At 31.1% G+C, this 18,607-nt stretch overlaps 1 protein-coding gene across 5 annotated transcripts; it reads right to left on the minus strand.

Moving 5' to 3' along the window:
* Positions 1 to 300: 300 nt before the first annotated feature.
* On the minus strand, positions 301 to 18,186 carry LOC114391423 (protein argonaute PNH1-like). Of its 5 annotated transcripts, none has more exons than XM_028352429.1 (24): positions 17,965 to 18,186; positions 16,656 to 16,799; positions 7,232 to 7,501; positions 6,882 to 7,090; positions 6,592 to 6,738; positions 6,323 to 6,456; positions 6,071 to 6,180; positions 5,585 to 5,691; positions 5,356 to 5,494; positions 5,154 to 5,270; positions 4,817 to 4,924; positions 4,654 to 4,725; positions 4,420 to 4,542; positions 4,051 to 4,210; positions 3,572 to 3,693; positions 3,272 to 3,409; positions 3,060 to 3,202; positions 2,424 to 2,486; positions 2,199 to 2,262; positions 1,987 to 2,122; positions 1,527 to 1,600; positions 1,215 to 1,309; positions 1,102 to 1,133; positions 301 to 704 (listed from the first exon to the last, which is right to left on the minus strand). In XM_028352429.1, exons 3-24 carry the CDS (start codon positions 7,481 to 7,483, stop codon positions 538 to 540), a joined length of 2,712 nt encoding a protein of 903 aa, XP_028208230.1. In that variant the 5' UTR covers positions 7,484 to 7,501; positions 16,656 to 16,799; positions 17,965 to 18,186; the 3' UTR covers positions 301 to 537. The 5 variants fall into 5 exon arrangements, with proteins under 5 accessions (XP_028208230.1, XP_028208229.1, XP_028208228.1 ...); XM_028352428.1 differs by having other exon boundaries at positions 17,555 to 18,186; XM_028352427.1 differs by having other exon boundaries at positions 17,141 to 18,186.
* Between the last annotated feature and the right edge of the window lie 421 nt (positions 18,187 to 18,607).

Genomic DNA, 18,607 nt, shown 5'->3' on the forward strand with positions numbered 1-18,607 from the left:
TGTGGGTGTTCTAAAATGAAGGTTCTCCATAGGCAAAGTGGTTGGTTGACAAAGTTCACTAGAACATCCACATAATATTTTCCTCTAAAACCACGGTCATATTTATAAGAGCGCAACATGCACTGGAACATGAACAAGGAACTGCTGTACATCGCCTAAATATCCTTCTCTTAATCTGCGATGGAATCTCTGAGCCCTAACGAAACAATTTTCTACGAAAGAGACTTTGAGTAGTAGTAGATCAGTGACCCTAAGCTTCAAATCCTTAAGCTCAAAATATATAGAGATAGGGCCAGCACATGTCTTGAAGCTCGAAAACCGATACACAAATAATTTCTACATAAGTTATTACCTTCCCTAAGCACTAGAAATACTGAAAAACAACCTAGACTTTGTCAAAATTTTCCATGCGGAGAATTATGAATTATGAACACGTTAGGTTGTACATATTGAGCTTTCTGAGCTCTGCTAATTTAATTTCCTTTTCCTACATATGCTGCTGTTTCTCTACTTAGATGTCTCTCTATTTTGTCTCATTCAACAATAAAACATTACATTCTTCACCTTCTCTTTCAGAGCAGGTAGTGGCCGAACTGACTCATCTTTTGACCTTGCACCTCGAGATTTAGCAATTTCATGGACATTAGGTTCCATGTAGAATCGAGCTCTGTAAGCTGCCAAATGAGCATAGTACGCAGGAGGCACTGTACACATATAGTAGACAAATTACATTTCATAGGGGTAATTAACTTGCTACATGAAACCAACATCACAGAAAATCCACAAATGCTGACTTTTTATATATTGATAAGTAGAGATAGTCTCACGCACGGACACTCCTCACACACATCTCATGTAAATATTTTCTATAAATTATTAAGTGCATGTTTGAATTAAAGTTTGCAAACTGAGTTTGCAAAAGCAACCTATGTCTTGTTTCTTTGAAACTAAGAGTACTTTCAAAAGTATGTTCAACACTCAAAAGTACTTTTTGAATGGTTAACCAAACATGCCCTCACTCATTTCAACATTATGTACAAGTACTTATAACAGGTAGACGATTATACAATTACTTAGGTTAAGCAAAAGCCAAACACTTACCTACAGAAACTGATCGTGTACATCTTGCATAGCTACAATCAAAATAATGAGGTTATTTCATCACAAGAATAATGGAGCAACAAATTTAAGATGATGTGAGAGAGGTTTTTTACGTGTAGCACAAGTTGTTGGTCAGAGATTGGATCTCATCAGCAGTGAAATTGTTCTCGTCCCACAGAACATGATAATGAGCTGGTCTACTTGTACCCTGTAAATTGCATTAATGTAAATCCGATACAAATATTATTCTTTAACATGTCATTTCTTTACACCCTACCCCAATATCCTATTTGTATGGTTATGAGAAGAGATGAAAACCTCTTTCCCCTTTTATACATACAAATGGGGTGTAAATAAATTTTGTACAGGAACAAAATCGAAGTTTAAGCCGTAGATAAATTATAGGAGTACTGTAATTATCATACCTGAATTCCCGCATGACTGCATAAATAGAAGTCGAATTCCGTAGGATGACAGATCTTAGAATCCACCACAGTACCTACATTAACCAATCACAGATGTTTCAACTCTCTGGGACTAATAATTACATTGCTGGCAGATGCAATTGGAGAGTATTCCAAATAGAGTAATGTTATTAATACTTCAAAATTTTACGACAAATTATACACAAGGGAGAGAGATAGGAAGAGAAGAGAGGGAAGTATGTGATAAGATAGGTGATGAAATGGAAAGAAAAAATGTGTAGAAATTATTATGAAAATTTGTTGTATGAGTATTGAGTATCATTATTCTTTGAAATCTACAATTCTGAGATGACCCTTTGACAAGCTATCTAGGCATATTTCCTCTTAGATTTTCACAGATATCCTTTGGTTGGTGATATGCACTAATGATAGAAAATGACAGAAGTTAAAAAAAAAATACCAGGTAAGATATTCCCACTCTTATCAGTGCTATTTCTGTCGTCATGATTGTTTGAGAAGAGTCTAGTGTGATGTCGCTTTTGAACCACAACAAATGTTACCGGAGGTTGGTAACTAGGTTCCAAAGATGCACAAGCCTACACATTAAGAAATTAAGCATTGGGAAATGTCATAATAAATATAAATAAATATAACTGTAATTTGTCCAAGTACCTTACGGATGGCATCAAGCTCATACAACAAAACCTGGTAGAACTGTCCTTCACTTACCCCATCCCTGTAAATATTGGACAACATTATAAATAATAAAGGCACTCCTCCATTATCCTATTTGGATAACTGTAATATGTCCAAATCACTGCCTCTCATCTCATCCCTAATCTCCTTTGCAAGAACAACTTTAAAAAAAATAAAAATATCAGAACAGATCACTCTTACCTGTAAAATATTATCCTCAATGGTTTTTGTCCGGTTGCCTTCTTAAAAGAGAGTAACAGCTCTCTGCAGTAGCACAGAATAGAGTGATCCAATAAGGCAGAAGATGTTGAATAAATTACAGGTAATAAATGCAAAACCATTATCCTTTCCCTTGTAGTCAATAATTGAACAGACAAGCAATCACTCAAGTGAAAAGGAGAAGCTTAAAGCAAGCAAGAACGAAAATCTTTCTCATAAGACAATTTAAACAATGTTGACAAAAGCTTATGAGAAAGATTTTGTCAACATTAATAGGCAACATTGTTTAAAACCATTTCATAAGCTTTTGTCAACATTGTTTAAATTGCCTTATGAGAAAGATTTTCGTTCTTGCTTGCTTTAAGGCAATTTAAAACCATTTTCATAAGCTTTTGTCAGCATTGTTTAAATTAATAGGCAAACATGACCTTCCACATTGTTTAATACAAGCAAGAACAAAAGCCTATGAAAATGTTTCTCATAAGGCAATTTAATCAAGTCAATAACTAAGGGAAATCTTATTGTTCTAAAAGAAAATAAAAAAGACATAAAAATAATTGGCAAACATGACCTTCCGCTTAATCCAATTATGAAAATGGTCAGGCTGCTACTAAGTACCTGATCATGCCACCATAAACTATACCATGATGAGGATCCTTCCAACATTTAAAAAGATCTTGAATGAGTTCCTCACGATGAGGCTGAGCGCATACCAATCCTGCGTACTTTGTTACTTCCGGCCAGTCCTGGGAGGCTACAACCTGAATAACAGTGATTAGAAAACCAAATGTATGGCCAGCTATAAGGTAAAGGACTTTGGAAATACTTACAGCAGCAATGGATGGACAAGGGTCCTCTCCAGATTCTGGATGTGTTACATCTGCTCCAAAAATTATTGTTGGAATGTCACTAACCAATGGGATCCTCCAACTTAGGGCATCCAAAAGTACTGTGTTCCTTCCTCCCATCTAAAAGTATATTTAAGGAAATATTAAGTGAAAAATGAAAAAATAAATTAAGGCCGGCGAATATGTAGAAATGAATATTCCTGAGTAGCAGGTAACCACTCTCTTACTTTGGAATGTAATTTTGATAGATAATTTAAATTTTATTATAAGATAATAACAGACCTTGACATTGATCTTTAGTGCCACATTTGCCAAATACTGCCTATTGATCTTGAATACGTGTTTTGTAAGACAGCACTGAGAAATCAACCCCAGATCGGTTTCACAGATTCTTTTGAGATCGCCTGAAAGAGGAATTTGTTTTTTAAGTGTGAGCATGCTACGCAGAAAAAGTGGGATGAAATATGTAAAAGATATGCTCAGCATCTTTTTTCTTGGAAACATGAGGAGAAGTATATTCATCAGGAGAAGAAAAAAAGAATCTGAAACAAATAAAGTTGAGAGTGAAGTAGAAGTAAGATACTAGAACCTCTTTAGTGCGCAAGAATTCCCATTTTCATAGGCATAAAACAATGAAAGCTGAAAACGTAGTAGTAATGTACTAGAACCTCTTAACATTTAATATACACCTCTATCATGGTAGCTATGATCATGAAGTGATGCTAATGGACTGGACGTATTGGAGTGACTTGGAATCATACCATACAGAGAGCCATTGTTGTCTGGAAGAATGGCAATCAACAACTCTAGTTCTTTCCCACCAAGTTTATCAAGTACAGCAGAATGTACATACTTCAAGGCTTTCTTTACCAGATCAGGTTTTGCTGAATATATTGGAATCACAGGGTCTTGACTAAATTCCTGTGAAAAGAAAAGAAAAAATGTATGCTACAAGTGTACATAATAAATTTTTTTTTATAAGCAACATCATAAATTGATAATGATATAGAATAACAAGAAAGTGTGGTTCTGATTAGAAAAGTGATCTGAACTGTGCTAGTGCTGTTCAAACAAGCTGTCTCTAATATATAACTTCTTAATAAAGGTATAACCAAAATTTGAAACTTTACCATGCCTGAGATTTGGCATATTTGAACTAACTGTTGGCAAAACCCGCGAGCAGTACTTTCTTGGATACTTCGTGAGAAATTAATACAAGCCCAATATCTTACAGTGCTTCCGTTTATAACTTTCTGCATTGAAATAACTAGAATAACATTCGGCTGGGAACAAGTAGTTTTTATTTTTTTTTCACTAAATTTTTTTTTATACTGTAACTATAATCTTTTAATGTATGAGCTAACCTTGTTCATCATGTTCCATTGACCAACTTGTGGCAGGTATTCTTTCTCCCTTCCAGTCTCGTGATATTTCAACTATGAAGAGAGAAGAGCCAAAATGTACAATCAGGACTAGGAGAATGCCAAAAGCTATCTATGATTGACCAATTTAACTAAAGACAATTACCCATGGAGCAGGAAGAACCCGAGCCTCAACTGATGCAAGCTTGCTGTCAATGCTGATCCCAAACTCCTTGGCATAGGGATTATACTCATAATCATTTTGGTGAATTGTCTGCTAGTATATTGGGAAAGTTACAGATTAATTAAACTCAACCAAACCAACAATATAAAATTTTCTTTTTGTAAAGTGAATAGATGATTGAAAAGGACAAGTTAAAACAATTGCAATTTATCACACGTCATGGCAATTCAGTTTCCAATTCATTTTGACAAACAAAAAATAAAAGAAAAAAGAAGAAAATAAAGGTTGGAGAGTGATATCAAGAATCCATGACAATGACCTGTAGAATATCTGTCTCTTGTTCACGTGGTCTCTGGCATGAGACCTTTAGCAGAGAAGTTATCTGCTTTTCGTTAAGCCCTTTTGTATATCTCTGACCCCCAACTATCTTGCATGCCTGGGACAAGTTTCACATGAAATGTTCATTGAAAAATAAAGTACTAAGAATGAAATGGGTTCAATAAATTGAAAGAAGAACTTACCTCCATAGGCAAATAGTTCACCTTCTTTTGGCTTCCTACTTGAAGGCAGGGTAGATGAGAATATATGATTGTATATCCATACATTTCTTGAAAGTAATCAACTACTGATTTCATGTTCATTTTCTCATCGACGGGGAAACTGTTAGGAGGAAAAGAGAATCATTTCTTGAGAGGTCCTATCTAAAAAAATTGAGGTCCATTTTGTAATGCAAAATTTACAAAGCCATACTTAAGCTCCCTTGTAGGCTGTGATGTCAATCCTGTAATCCTGTACTTCCTTCGAAAACTTCCTCTATGTGTAACCTCAACTTTCACACCTCTTAAGGCCTTCTTAATCTACATTAGTGACACCACAAAGATTATTTGGTTGTTAGATCTGGCTTAAATGTTTCTCATGATTTAGGAGCTTGAAACATTACCAGTTAAATTCTTAAATAGCCTAGAAAATGCACTTGGAGCAGAATAAGAAATTTTCTTTGCATCACATTTATTAACATGTCATTGGAATACAAGGGCTCTTGACCTTGCAGGATATATTACTTTCCATTTTAAATTCAAATTTGAAACACCAAAATTTCTTTACTGAAACTATCATTGTCAAGACTTAGTGGAGACATAGGGCGTGCAAGCATAACCTATTTTGTATAACTTGTGTAGTTAATAGTGTCTGTAAATACAAAGATTGCTAGCTGTCATAGTCAAATAAATTCCATACCTTGACACGATCTGCATCTGACAATGGCTTTGAGAGCACATCTTTTCCCAAAATTTGAGCAACAAAGTCAATTACAGGAAGTGGTTCAATAAACGCCATTGATGACATGTCTGAGAGAAGAGCAAAAGCAATATAAATAAAAGGGGAAAAAAAGGCTTTTTAGTATTGACTGTTGACAAACTAAAATGAGTGACTATTAAAAATCTTCAAATAAAAGGAAAAATACATGAAGAAGATAAGGTAGAACTTCACCAATATTAAGTGACAATCCCATCTGAGTTGGCCTTATACTCTGATAGAAGCCGCACCACGATTCCAGGCCACCACCTAGCTGCTGTGGTTTTCTTAAATCCGGAGAATATAGAAACCTCCCAATTGACACGTAGCTAAGCAATGCGATGTAATGCAAGCAAATTAAGATGTCAGAAACAAGAACATAACCAGTAGCAACTAGCAATAGTCTCATTCAATTCAAAAGGAGGCAATGGATATAATGTTGAAAGAACAACCACAAAATGCACCTCTGAGCTGCAAGCTCCCTCAATACAGTGTCAATGACAGTAAGTGCTTCTTGTGGAGTGTCCACTTGCTTGCCACTCAGAAGCTCACGTAACTGATTCATGCTAACACGAGCTGCAAACCTGATCACCACTTCAAATTCTCTTTCCCTGCCAAGAATGATTGAAACTCATTTCATTTGTTTACTTAAACCCAAAAGAACAGTTTCCAAATCCTTTTTTTTTGGTGAGCAGTCAGGAATAAAAATATTTTTTGAAGATAACATGACATAGTTACTTGAACAAATCATCACCTGGTAGAACCAGTGCCCTCATCATCCTCTCTCAATAGTATGGTGAACTCTTTGTATGCAAAAGAAAGCAAGCCAGCAGTGTAGAGATTTCTTCCTCCATCATAAACAGGAAGCTTCATTGCCAAATCAGTGTTCCTGTGAAGCCTCACTAACTCAGCTATGATGGCTTTGCTTGTTTTACGAGAAGTAACCTCAGGTGTTATTTTAACCTTCACAAAACACACATGAAGACAACTTAAGCAAAAAATCCTTGACACAAATCAAATTATTATTAGTCTGTTTACTTTGCATGATGAGTTTTATTGTTCTAGATTTTCTTTTGTAACCAAAAAGTTGGACCTTAGACTTACATTGTAATGGCTCAAGTCAGATGCGGATATATCTGCCAGGAAGTGGTTGGCTTTGACCAGACACTTTGTCCCCAGCTGGCCATAGCCAGGCCTTGCAGGAAACACAAGACTTTTGCAAGCAGAGGAAACCAATTGTGTGTCTTGTAATTTCTCTTGTTTGCATTGGTTTCTTCTTCTATCTCTTCTTCTAAAATCCTTGGGTTTCTGCACTGCCCTCCTAGATTTCACTTGATCCTCCACTGGATCCTTCATTGCACTTGCCAAGTAGTTCTGAAGAAAATAAGGAAACAAACTTAACTTTTATCTCAAAGTGGAGTTGGAGGACCTAGAGATAAACTGAAAGAGTGAAAAGGTTTTATGGCAAAACAGGTTCCACGTTTTTACTGAGAGTGAGTGAGAACCATAACTCACAAGTCACAACTTATGCACTTGTCTTGAAGAAAGACTAGAGTTTAAAGAAAGTACAAGAGTGGGAAAGTCATGAAGAGGCCTTGTAACGGCTGAAAGCTGAAAAGAAGGGAAAATATAAAGAAAGAAAGAAGAAAGGCATGGCATGGCATCAAATCTCGACAGTGTTTCATCTTCCCCTAGGCGCTGTACATTCTCTGAAACTGAAAGTGAAAAGATGGGGAGAAAAATAAAGTGACGTGCATACATGCAAAAGAACCAACAATCAATCTCATATAATTTTTTTCTAATAACCATCGTTGTCCCCATTGGAACAATGTGATGGCCTAATTTTGATTTACCTCTCTTCCATGTTTATGGGCATAATAATATAAACTTTGTTCTCAAGTCCTCACCACCACCACCACTTTCCTTAAAAAAATTAATGTTCCATAAGCTCAAAGCCATATGATTGGCCAAAGAAATTGTAAAGAAAATAAACTGCCTGTGATGGACTATAGACTATAGTTAATTATTTGTAGGGAGGGGGGGTTGATACTACAAGTCCAAGGAGCCTTTAAATTTGGTGGTCCCAAAAGGATGTTTGAATTTTACCCTACTCCAAGTTCTTGGCAGGACAGTTTGTAAGATTGCATGTATAAGTACCCTTTTCAGTGACCACTAAGGAGCTTTAACTCCTTCCCAAGTTGAATTACAACGACACAACACAACACAAGGGAGTAGCAGCAAGCAAGGAGTCAAAACAAAATTTGAAGCTTGCTTGCTTGTGCTTAGATATCCGGACAGTAGTGTGCATGAACTTGCCATAATGGCTTTCTGCCAAATGCCAATGTCAGTTGTACGTGCACCAAAGGGTAAATGCTGCAAACTATTGCAAAAAATAAAATTGGATTTTGGCACTTTTCTCTCTTTGTTTTTGTGGCCTTTTGGAATGGGAGATGGGGGGAACTAGGCATAGCCAAGAATGTTACAAGTGATAGTAACGCTCTTCAACTATTTCGGATCATTACAAAGACACCAAGAACAATCATGTGTCCTGTCCCTTTCACACGACAGATAGAACATCCCAACCAAAAAATAAATACTTTACTAAGAAAAAAATAAAGAAAGAAAGCAAAGTTTGAATATAAATGAACTAACTAGACTACCCCATGTGAAGACTTTCATGCCCTTATTAATTCCTGAACCAAACATCACTGTATTGCAACCAGCAAAGGTTTCGCATTTTGTTCCTATGATGATACTATTGTTGCTGAGAAAGAAACAGAAATATTATTGTTATTGAATGGATTGGTAAGGGGCATTAATTTGCATACTGATGATGTTGTGGCCTATCTGACTGCTTCTTTGGTCAATGTCATTTGATTTCTTTCGATTTTGTCACATCTAAGCTGTAAAATTTTCCACTGGGGAAAGCCAGGGCCCCCCTCCTCCAACCTTGGTTCTCTCTAATTTTTGGATGCTAAGTCCATTTCTCCCAAATTATTTCCAACTTACTACATATCTTTGAAGAGCTCTTACATTTATAATTTATAATATATGAAATTTAAACCAAATAATATGCTATAAAGAGATAGGTCAAGATCACATGTCTCAACTATGTAATAATTTCTTCAAAACCACATGTATCCTTGGTTAAAAAATAATTTTGTTCAAGTCAATAAACTTTTTTTTAATTACCGTAGTTAGACTCTTTGTCTTCTTGGTAAAACCCTTAAGTATTCTCATAAACTTAGATTCCACTATATGACTAATCATTAACTTAATACTTAGTTACACTTAAAAAATTTCATTCATTCTTAAAAATATATTATGTGAAAACCCAATAAATAAACATTGTTAATGGTTATCTCAAATTGAATTTTTATTTTTTTATCTACATCAATAACTTTTTAAACATTCTTATTACTTTAGAGTTTTTCCCAACTTCTTTCATGGATTGTTTGGCTGTATATGGGAAACACGGTTACCAAAATCTCTTAGTTTGTTTAATAAAAATGGAAGCATGGAACTATAGTGATGGCAAAAATATTTATATAAATGGATATTGGCAGATAAAATATGTAACCGATAAAAGATGAATAAGTAAATGAGTACTCTCTATAATTTAAACGAATAATATAGCTATAGTAGTTAATAAACCCCTTTCAAAAAGAAAGAAAAAAAGTTAGTAAACCTTTTCTCCTACACCTTGCGACCCCAAACTACACCTCACTTACAATTGTTTTCACCATATCACGTGACCATAGACAAAAGAAATGAATTAGATGTAAGTAATAGTCAGAAAAAACATTTGTTAATGTAATTGTTGTTATTATAAACATTAAGTGTATTATTACTAGCAGGTGTTTAAGGTATGAGAAAGACGATGGTCATTTCATCTTTCCATTTTCTATTTTTTTATAAAAAAAAATAGTATATATGATTTTCTATTAAAAAATTTAACCAGTGGTTGAAAGCCAAGAGATCATTATTAGAAATTATTAACCATTAGGTAGCTAACACTTAATTAGCAGAAGAATTCTTTGTAACAATACTTGAATTTTGGAGTAGCGAAGGCTTGAATAGTTCAGAGGATGTCTTAAATTAAAACATCGTTGTCACTATTATACATAAAAATAATAATACTTGAATTTTGGATTTATAATTAAGGTTTTTTTATTTTATCTACTTTTCTTTACTCTTTTTTAATCTACTTTTGTTTACCCAATCAAGATGGTTTGTGTATAAAAAAAATAATTAAAATGGTTTTGTATAATCTAATCTACTTTTGTTCACTCGTATAATATCTAATCAACATTTTTCTCATCACAAATGAACAAAACTTATTTCCTCGTCTTTTATCAATGTTCAATAAATTCTTATGCTACCTTAAATTTTAACATTTTTTTTGACAAATTTTTATGTATCAATGCTTTTTTTTCAAAACCCTGAATTCCATAATCGTGCAACGCATGGAATTAACATCCAGATTTTTTTTTTCACCAAAAAAAGATCCAGATAGTTTCAAAAGAAAATGCTCTCAACGCTTTTTTTTGTTGCTATCACAAACATACTCACTGATAGAGTGATCATAATAATGGTAATAATCAACTAGACTTTGTTTTATTAATAAAATAATCAACTAAACTTATGCCTCTCCACTCTGTTCATTAGTGTTATTTTATTTAGTTTTTGCATGTGTAAAATTTTCATGTTTAAACTTTAAAAACCAACAAAAAAAAGACTCAATATTGACCAGTACTTTCACAGTGCACATGCTAAAAACGAACTAATGTTATTAATATTTATAAAAAAAAATGCAAACTCAGGTGTCATTATGTCACTGTCCTCTGATAATTTGTATATGATATACATTGTCCTTTGCTTGCCCGATTGAGCACCAACTCCTTCACCTAAGGCGATCTTACTAAGATCATGATCGAATAAAAAGATTCCTGGGCGAGATTCGTTGAACCCAGGGTAAGGAGGGAAGGATCATATTCATAGATAAGACAAAATGTGGGGTAAAGGAAAAAAAACAAAAAGTAGAAAGTGAGAAGATTTTTTTAAGTTGTTTTGAGAATACATATCAAATCTTGATCAGGTGATTTTTTAAGTAATTATATAATATTAAATTTTGATCTTTCATATATTATTATATGATATAAATTTACTCTTCTCACTCTCATTTCTTGTATAAAAATATCCTCTCATTATATATGCCTTATTCATGCATGATTGTTTGATCTAATAAATTTATTTTCCTCGAGTCTAATACTTTTTCTCTCTTTCTTTTGCCTTTTATTTTCTTGTATATATAAAAGAGCAAAAGTTTTTTTTATCAATGTATATCTTTCTCTCTTTTTTTCATTCTATTATTTTTTTTTTTAAGTTCTAAACGAAGTGAAGAGTAAAAATCCATAATTATTTCCAAAAGATCAAGTTATGAGTATGTTTGGATAGATTTTTCATAAACAATTATAGAAGAAGAAAATAAAAAAGATAAAAAAATTAAAAATTTATTCACAAGTTAAAATTAACTTATAGAAAGGTTAATTTATAGAAATTTATTTTAATTTATTTATAAACTAATTTTAACTTATAAAAAAACTTTTTTATTTTTTTATCGTATAAGTGCTACTAAAGAAATTTATCTAAAGAGACCTTATATATTTGTCCCTAACGAAATTATACCAATCAAGTTAACCTTTTATTTCTTATAAAAATTAGCCTTTTATTTATTTACTTTATCAGCAGTCAACCTTTTTTTAAACCTTTTTTTAATCATATGGCTATGTGTGATATAAGTGATGACCAAGAATTCAGAGTTAACTTTCATTTATCTTATGCGCAGATTCAATTTCCCTAATGTTAAATTACTAAATCCATTTTTGTTAGGCAACATTTCCCATAGATCTATGGTACCCGGTATATTAAAGTAGTTGCACCTAGGAAAATCCATTTTGCATTTTAAGTCCCTAGGTAAACTTTTATTGACAATCCTAATTCTAAATATTTTATATTTTTATCTCCATTTTATAATATTTACGGGCTCGTTCTTTTTTAACTTTACTTTTTTATTCATAAAACTCACATGTAAAATTTTACTTAATAAAAACAATCTCAGTTTCATTCAAATTAATGAGATGTTTTTCTAAAGGATTAATGACATGTTAATAAGTATATATTTGGATTCTCATCCATAAATCATGACGCACATCTCAATAAAAATTTGGGTCAAATTCAGTCAAAATAAATGAAAACTACGTTGAGTAACTTCACTCCCCCATAGCGTTAAACTAGACACATGGTAATATATTTTATCTTCTAAAGTATATATTTTACAAAATCTATAATTAAGTATGCAATATCCTGCTTCCTATACCACGCTACTCAAGCAACCACCGAGCTCTAATAGCCAACAATATCCATTGAACATTAAAATCCTTTAACCACATATATCCCAAATTTTGAAGTAGAATAAACCGGGAGGCCTTCCCTTTTCTAACTTCTAAGGACTTCAAAATATGATCTTTATTATGTCCTCTTTAAACACTACACTAGCCTATGAGTGTTTTCAAAAGGCAATATATAGGATGCATAGAAGATGTAATTAGATCAGTCTCGCGAGTCAGTCTACCACAATGGGAACTTTTAAAAAATGACAAAGATTTCCGTTTTAAAGATTTGTGATTGGATCACTCATGGTGAATTTGTGAGTAAAAATTTAAGTTTAATTTCTGTATAATACATTTTTAGAGCAGGATAAATAACTTTAAATATAATTAAATTTTAAATTAAAAATTCATCTCATAACTAATAAAAAAGATTAAAACTTATAAAAATATATTGGAGTCTTATCGAAAAATCAAATTAAGGTGGTTAAAAAAATATGTTTTGAAATACCTCTTTATCCCACTTGGTTATAGTTGAACAACAAGGTGACTTATGGAATCTTATGAAGGAGGCAAGGTTTTACCTGTTTGGGTGGAGAAAGGTTTTAAATTTTCATGACTCAGGAAGCCTTAAACCAAGAAGGGTGATCCAATCTCTAAAAATACTTTAAGAGAAAAAAAAAATGAAATTGACTTTTCCCTATGGGCTAAAATTATATATTTTTTCTTCTTTTCTTATCTTAGAAGAGTTTCGTAGATAAGTTTATATAAATTAAAAACCTCAAATACACCCAACTGGACATTTTTTGTTTTTGTTTTTAACTTTAGTTCGGTGAGACTCATCTCATTTTCTATATGTAAAATAAGCAAGCATTAAACTCTAACTAAGTATATATGAACTGTAATGATCAGAACAAACAAGATATGCCTTTGAATTTTGATGACAGTGTTCCCTAAGGCTCCCTCTATGCCTCTATCTACCAACACACATTCAGTCATTTATCAGTGGCTGTGTGTTGGTAGGGTAACACACAACATCCAAATTAACTAGTTATCCTCTGTACAAGGGTACGGAGATTTTTAAGAATTAAGACATGTTAGTATTTACGTTTTTTTATTTATTTATAAAAAGTTAAGTATTTTACGTTATTTTTTAAATAATATAATACAGCAATTCATATTATGATATTGTGACACATTTTAAATTTAAAATTAAAAAATAATAATTTTAAAACAAGTCTTTGTCAACAAGTTTTTCAAAAGTATTGAAGGAGCATTTAATATATCGTTAAAAGATTCCAATTACTTTTACAAAATTAATGTTTTTATTTTTAGCATAATGATTTTTCTATTAAATACTTTATTTTGTATTTAGTATCTTAAAAATGCTTTTTAATTTGTCGTACGTGTTTGAACATCTATTATTGATTTTAACATTTTATAAGATAGAATGAAGCCTTAAATACCCTGACTTTAAAATTTCAGCCAAAGTATATGTTTATTTCATCTTGGGTGTTTACAACGTCTACACCAATATATAAAATATATAAAAAAGATACAATTTTGTATAACTGTGTTTTCTTCACATTTTTAGATTATTTTATTTTTATTTTTAATAATATCAAAGTAAAAATAATAATTAATCATCTCTAATGTAGATTAAAACTGATCTACTAAACAAAATTAGATAACCATCCACTAACTATTTTCTATTTTTATTAGAAAATTTTACCTTTAAATTATTTCTTAAATTTTAATTTTTTCTTTTAACTTATATTAACTTTCCATTATTTTTATAGTATTAGTTTTTTTTATTCTATCATTTTTATTGACATTAAAAAAAGGACTGGTGTAAATTATATTCATCTTAATAAGGAGGCGCATATTTTAAAATAAAAGGAAAATATAATTTAAAAAGTTCTTTCCATAGAAGAATATAATTTACTTTTTTAAGTATAATGGAATTTATATTTATATTATATTTAAAAGCAGCTGTCTAGTATTTATGTCATGCGAACTTCTGATTCTGACTTTTAACCATTTTGGACTTTGACTTTGTTATTTGACAAGGATTGACACACTTTTAATTATAGAATTTATATAATCAATGCTTCTAGAAGTCTAAAGACAAATATTATTTATTGTATTTACATCATTTTATCTCTTTTACGAATACTTATTAAAATTACATTTTTTTTCTCTCCTTGCCTTTTTCTTTTGTCTAGAAAAATATATACACTTCAAAAAATATGTTTTTTTTATGAATTTATTTAATATTAAGTTTTACTTTAAAGATAATTCTTTAATAATTATATGCATGAATTTGTACAATAATAATAATAATAAATTCAGATATAAATAATGAAAAATATAATTTGAGAAATTAATAAAATATTTATAAAAACATAAATCAAATAATAATAAAATAATAATATATGTATACATAACGAATATTTTACAAAAATAAAATAAAAATAATGAATAATACTTGGACATTAGTATTTATTTAATTTATATTTTTTATAATATATTTTAATTGTAAATGTCAAAATTTTATAATTATATGTAAAGTAATATATATATATATGATCAGATGGTTTTTAAAATTTTAAATATTTAATTTAGGTTAAATTGTTATATTTAGTGAATTTTTTTTAATAAATAACTAAATATTTAAAATTTCAATATTACAAGTTATTTAAACAATATATTTGAAAATATTAAATTCACTCAACTACCAATGTTTCAGAGCAATCATTTACAAGATAATTTTTAGAAGAATAAATGAGTAAATTTTTTTATAAAATACATTGTTTAAATCGGAATTCACCCGAGTATTATATTGTAAAAAATAATTAAGTGAAAATATTCGAAAGATTAATTTCAACTACACAAATATGAATCATAAATATCATTAATATTTAAATACATGAAAAGAGAAAAATAAATATTTTGATAAATAAATTAAATCTAATTTAATATATATTTTTTAATTTTCTATTTGGTGTATAAGTTTAAAAATCTTAAATACAAATGGTTAAATACTTTCATTACTTAAAAATAAATCAATTTTGTTTTAAATATAATAAATGTTTATATTTTTAAGTGAAAAGTATCTTGTTATTTCCTTAACATATACACTTGTTTTATAAGATAAAAATAATTACTATATTTTATTATTTGTGAACTAAAAGTTACTTAAATTTTATTTTAACAAGAATTTAAAGATCATGTTTTAATTTTCTTATGTAAAATGTGAAAGTAATCAATACTTAGTTATTTTATTAACTGTAATGATTATTAACTCTTATATATATCTTAAATATTTATATTTTTAACATTTTCTCATTACCAGTATGGTTTTATCTTAAATTCCGTTAATTTTTATAATAAAATACTTTCAGTTAAGTTAAAAAAATATAATTAACACATTTTATGTTTTAATTATTTTAAATTGAATTTTACCGTGAGATAGGGGGGATTTGGATTCCCTTTTGATAAAATCAGAGAGACTGTATTTTAAAAAGTGTTTAAGGTTGAATTTATGAAAATAACTTATAAACAGGCTGATCCAATGTTATCAGATTAAGATCGATTATCAACTCGAAATATTAGATCAGGAGTGGATCCAATAAATCATCAATTGATTCATATGACCCAGACAGTCACCAGACTCTCATCTTTCATCACATAATTCTTAAGGTCTAACCTTGTGAATGTGTGTATTTTCTGACAGTCGAGAAACCGGATCCGAGATAGGGTGGGTATATGCTAGTTCGGGAAGAATATTATTAATATTATTAACCAAAAAAAGCTGTGGACACTTATTGCAATAATGAAAAAATGACTAAATGAGACCCTACACTAGTACTATCCCATTACCCATGCAGACAAACAAGAAAGATAAAAGGGAAAGAATCCTTTCAGGAAAATCATACATAAAACCAGCAGTGTCTTACTAGTTACTGGGTTGTGGACTTTGAGTGAAGTGAAACTATGGACATGAAGCAAGTTGGTATATTGGGTGCCAAAATTTATAAAAGAAATACTATTGTTTTAACTTAAGAATACTACTATTAAATGACTATTCTGAAATGAATATGAAAGAAGGGTGAGAGCAGTTAGTAGAAAAAGCAAACCTTGTGCTTTACGCCATGTATATATCCGTGCGGATTGTTGTAACTGCTGCCTTTGCTTTTAATGCCTGCAACAACTGTGTCTGTGTGCTCCAACTACGCCAACTTCAACTATGAACTGAACCTTTCCACTTCACCTTAATTTCCCTGCTTGCAATCAACACACATAAATGGGTTATACTATAACAAACAGACTTTCAATTAAAAAGGGTTTATTTGAAAGACATGTTGTGAACCGCAGCTAGCTAGCTATAGGCCACCAAAACGTTTGACCCTATAGTAGCCACATGCACACGCTAGCACTGCTTTCAATTATTTTCAGCTAGCTGCCATAGACTGTTAGTGTAGTGGATGACATTACATTTAAAGCCAGCTAAGCTAAAACTGGTTTAAGTTAGTTTCCAAACACTAGCTTCTTTAAAGAAAATACATTGGTATGGGAATGGGATATTGGTGAAGCAATGAAGCTATATATATATATATGCTACCTCTATAGCTCTGAATCTGATAGTCTGAACCAATGTTGAAAACTTCGTTCATACAAAGGTAACTACTAGAGTCTAGAGTACTTTGTTTTCTTATTTGGATTCAGTGAAACTAAAGCAAAACTAAATGCCCAAGCAGGATTCCGATTATAGATGTTGCAACAGAACAAAAACAACCTCAAAAGGCAATGTTTCTGAGTAATGATGGGAAAGCAAGAAAAGTTAAATTAAAACAAGACTATAATATAATACTTCACCATGCATGAACATAATAATAAATTAATTGATGACAAATTGCAAGGGAGTTAATGAGATTTTGAATGCTTTTAAGGGAAATCAAAGAAAAAAGGCGAGCTTGGAACATATATAGCTAGGGTGCAAGAAAGAGGAAGCAAACATAGATTTTGGGGACCAGACCAGGTGCTTATAGAGGGAACTCTTGCCTTTCTGCGATTGATAAAGCATGTATGAAAGAACAATACTCTAAGAAAAAGAGTCCTCACTGTTCACTGCCTTTAAGAAAGGAGCATCAGAAGAGAAACGAGTTTTGAAATTAAAGCGTGCCACTGATTATTAGTATTAAAAGGGGAATACTATGAAACCTTTTTTACCTTTTAGGAACCATAAAAGAAAGCATGATATTAATAGTATTATAAAAGAATAATTACAGAAAGGAGGATTTTAATGGTAGCAGAGTAAGAATAAATATCACTAGTATTATCCATATAATATAATAATTAATGGTAAGGTTTGAGATTCCAAAAATACACACAACACAAGAGAAAATTTAAGAAAGGAAGGGTTGGCAGTGGCTAAGTGGTGCCTACTATGCTGCAAAGGTTAAATTCATTGCACTTGTAGCTTCAGCCAACAATTGCTTTTATTATTGGGTGTAAAGAAAGAGATCATATATGAGAAACAATGAAAGGAGTAAAAGAAAAGAAAAGAAAGGTTGGGTTGTGTCAGCTTCTTTGACGGAAATATGACCGGTCGGAAATTCGAGATTCCGGGGACTAAGTGTCAGTAAAGTGAGAAGAGAGGGTGAAGCACATTTACATGTGCATTGCTGGGTCGAACTTTTATAAAGGAAAAAGAACCAGCCTGGGCACTGCCTACGAGGGCCTCACCCCACCCTCCTTTCAACCCAAATCATTTCCTCCTTTGCCTTTTTTTTTTATTTTTAATTAAAAATAACCTCCCAATAAAAAAATATGCTTAAACATATTTTTGGTATTGTTAGGTTACTGTTTTTTCATATCTGATATATGTAAGTTTTTTTTTTATAAAAAAATAGTCCTTATTTAATTTTGATTTCTATTTTCTTTCATTTTTAGTTTTTATAAGTTTATGTTTTTTAAATTTTAGTTTTTAAGATTTTTATTTTTTTTATTTATAATCATAGTAAGTTCGCACTTACGTGTAGAAAACAAAATTAGAAAAATAAAAAATTTTAAAAAATTAAAAATAAAT

This window comes from Glycine soja, chromosome 17 (genome assembly GCF_004193775.1).
Source record: "Glycine soja cultivar W05 chromosome 17, ASM419377v2, whole genome shotgun sequence".
NCBI classification, from domain to species: Eukaryota; Viridiplantae; Streptophyta; class Magnoliopsida; order Fabales; family Fabaceae; genus Glycine; species Glycine soja.

Coding starts and splice junctions, on each gene's coding strand:
- LOC114391423 (XM_028352429.1), bottom strand. CDS start 7,483: ATGAAGGATCCAGTGGAGGATCAAGTGAAATCTAGGAGGGCAGTGCAG. Junction 6,457..6,591: donor AGGGAGCTTGCAGCTCAGAG/GTGCATTTTGTG, acceptor CGCATTGCTTAG/CTACGTGTCAATTGGGAGGT. Junction 2,487..3,059: donor GTTTATGGTGGCATGATCAG/GTACTTAGTAGC, acceptor GTGCTACTGCAG/AGAGCTGTTACTCTCTTTTA.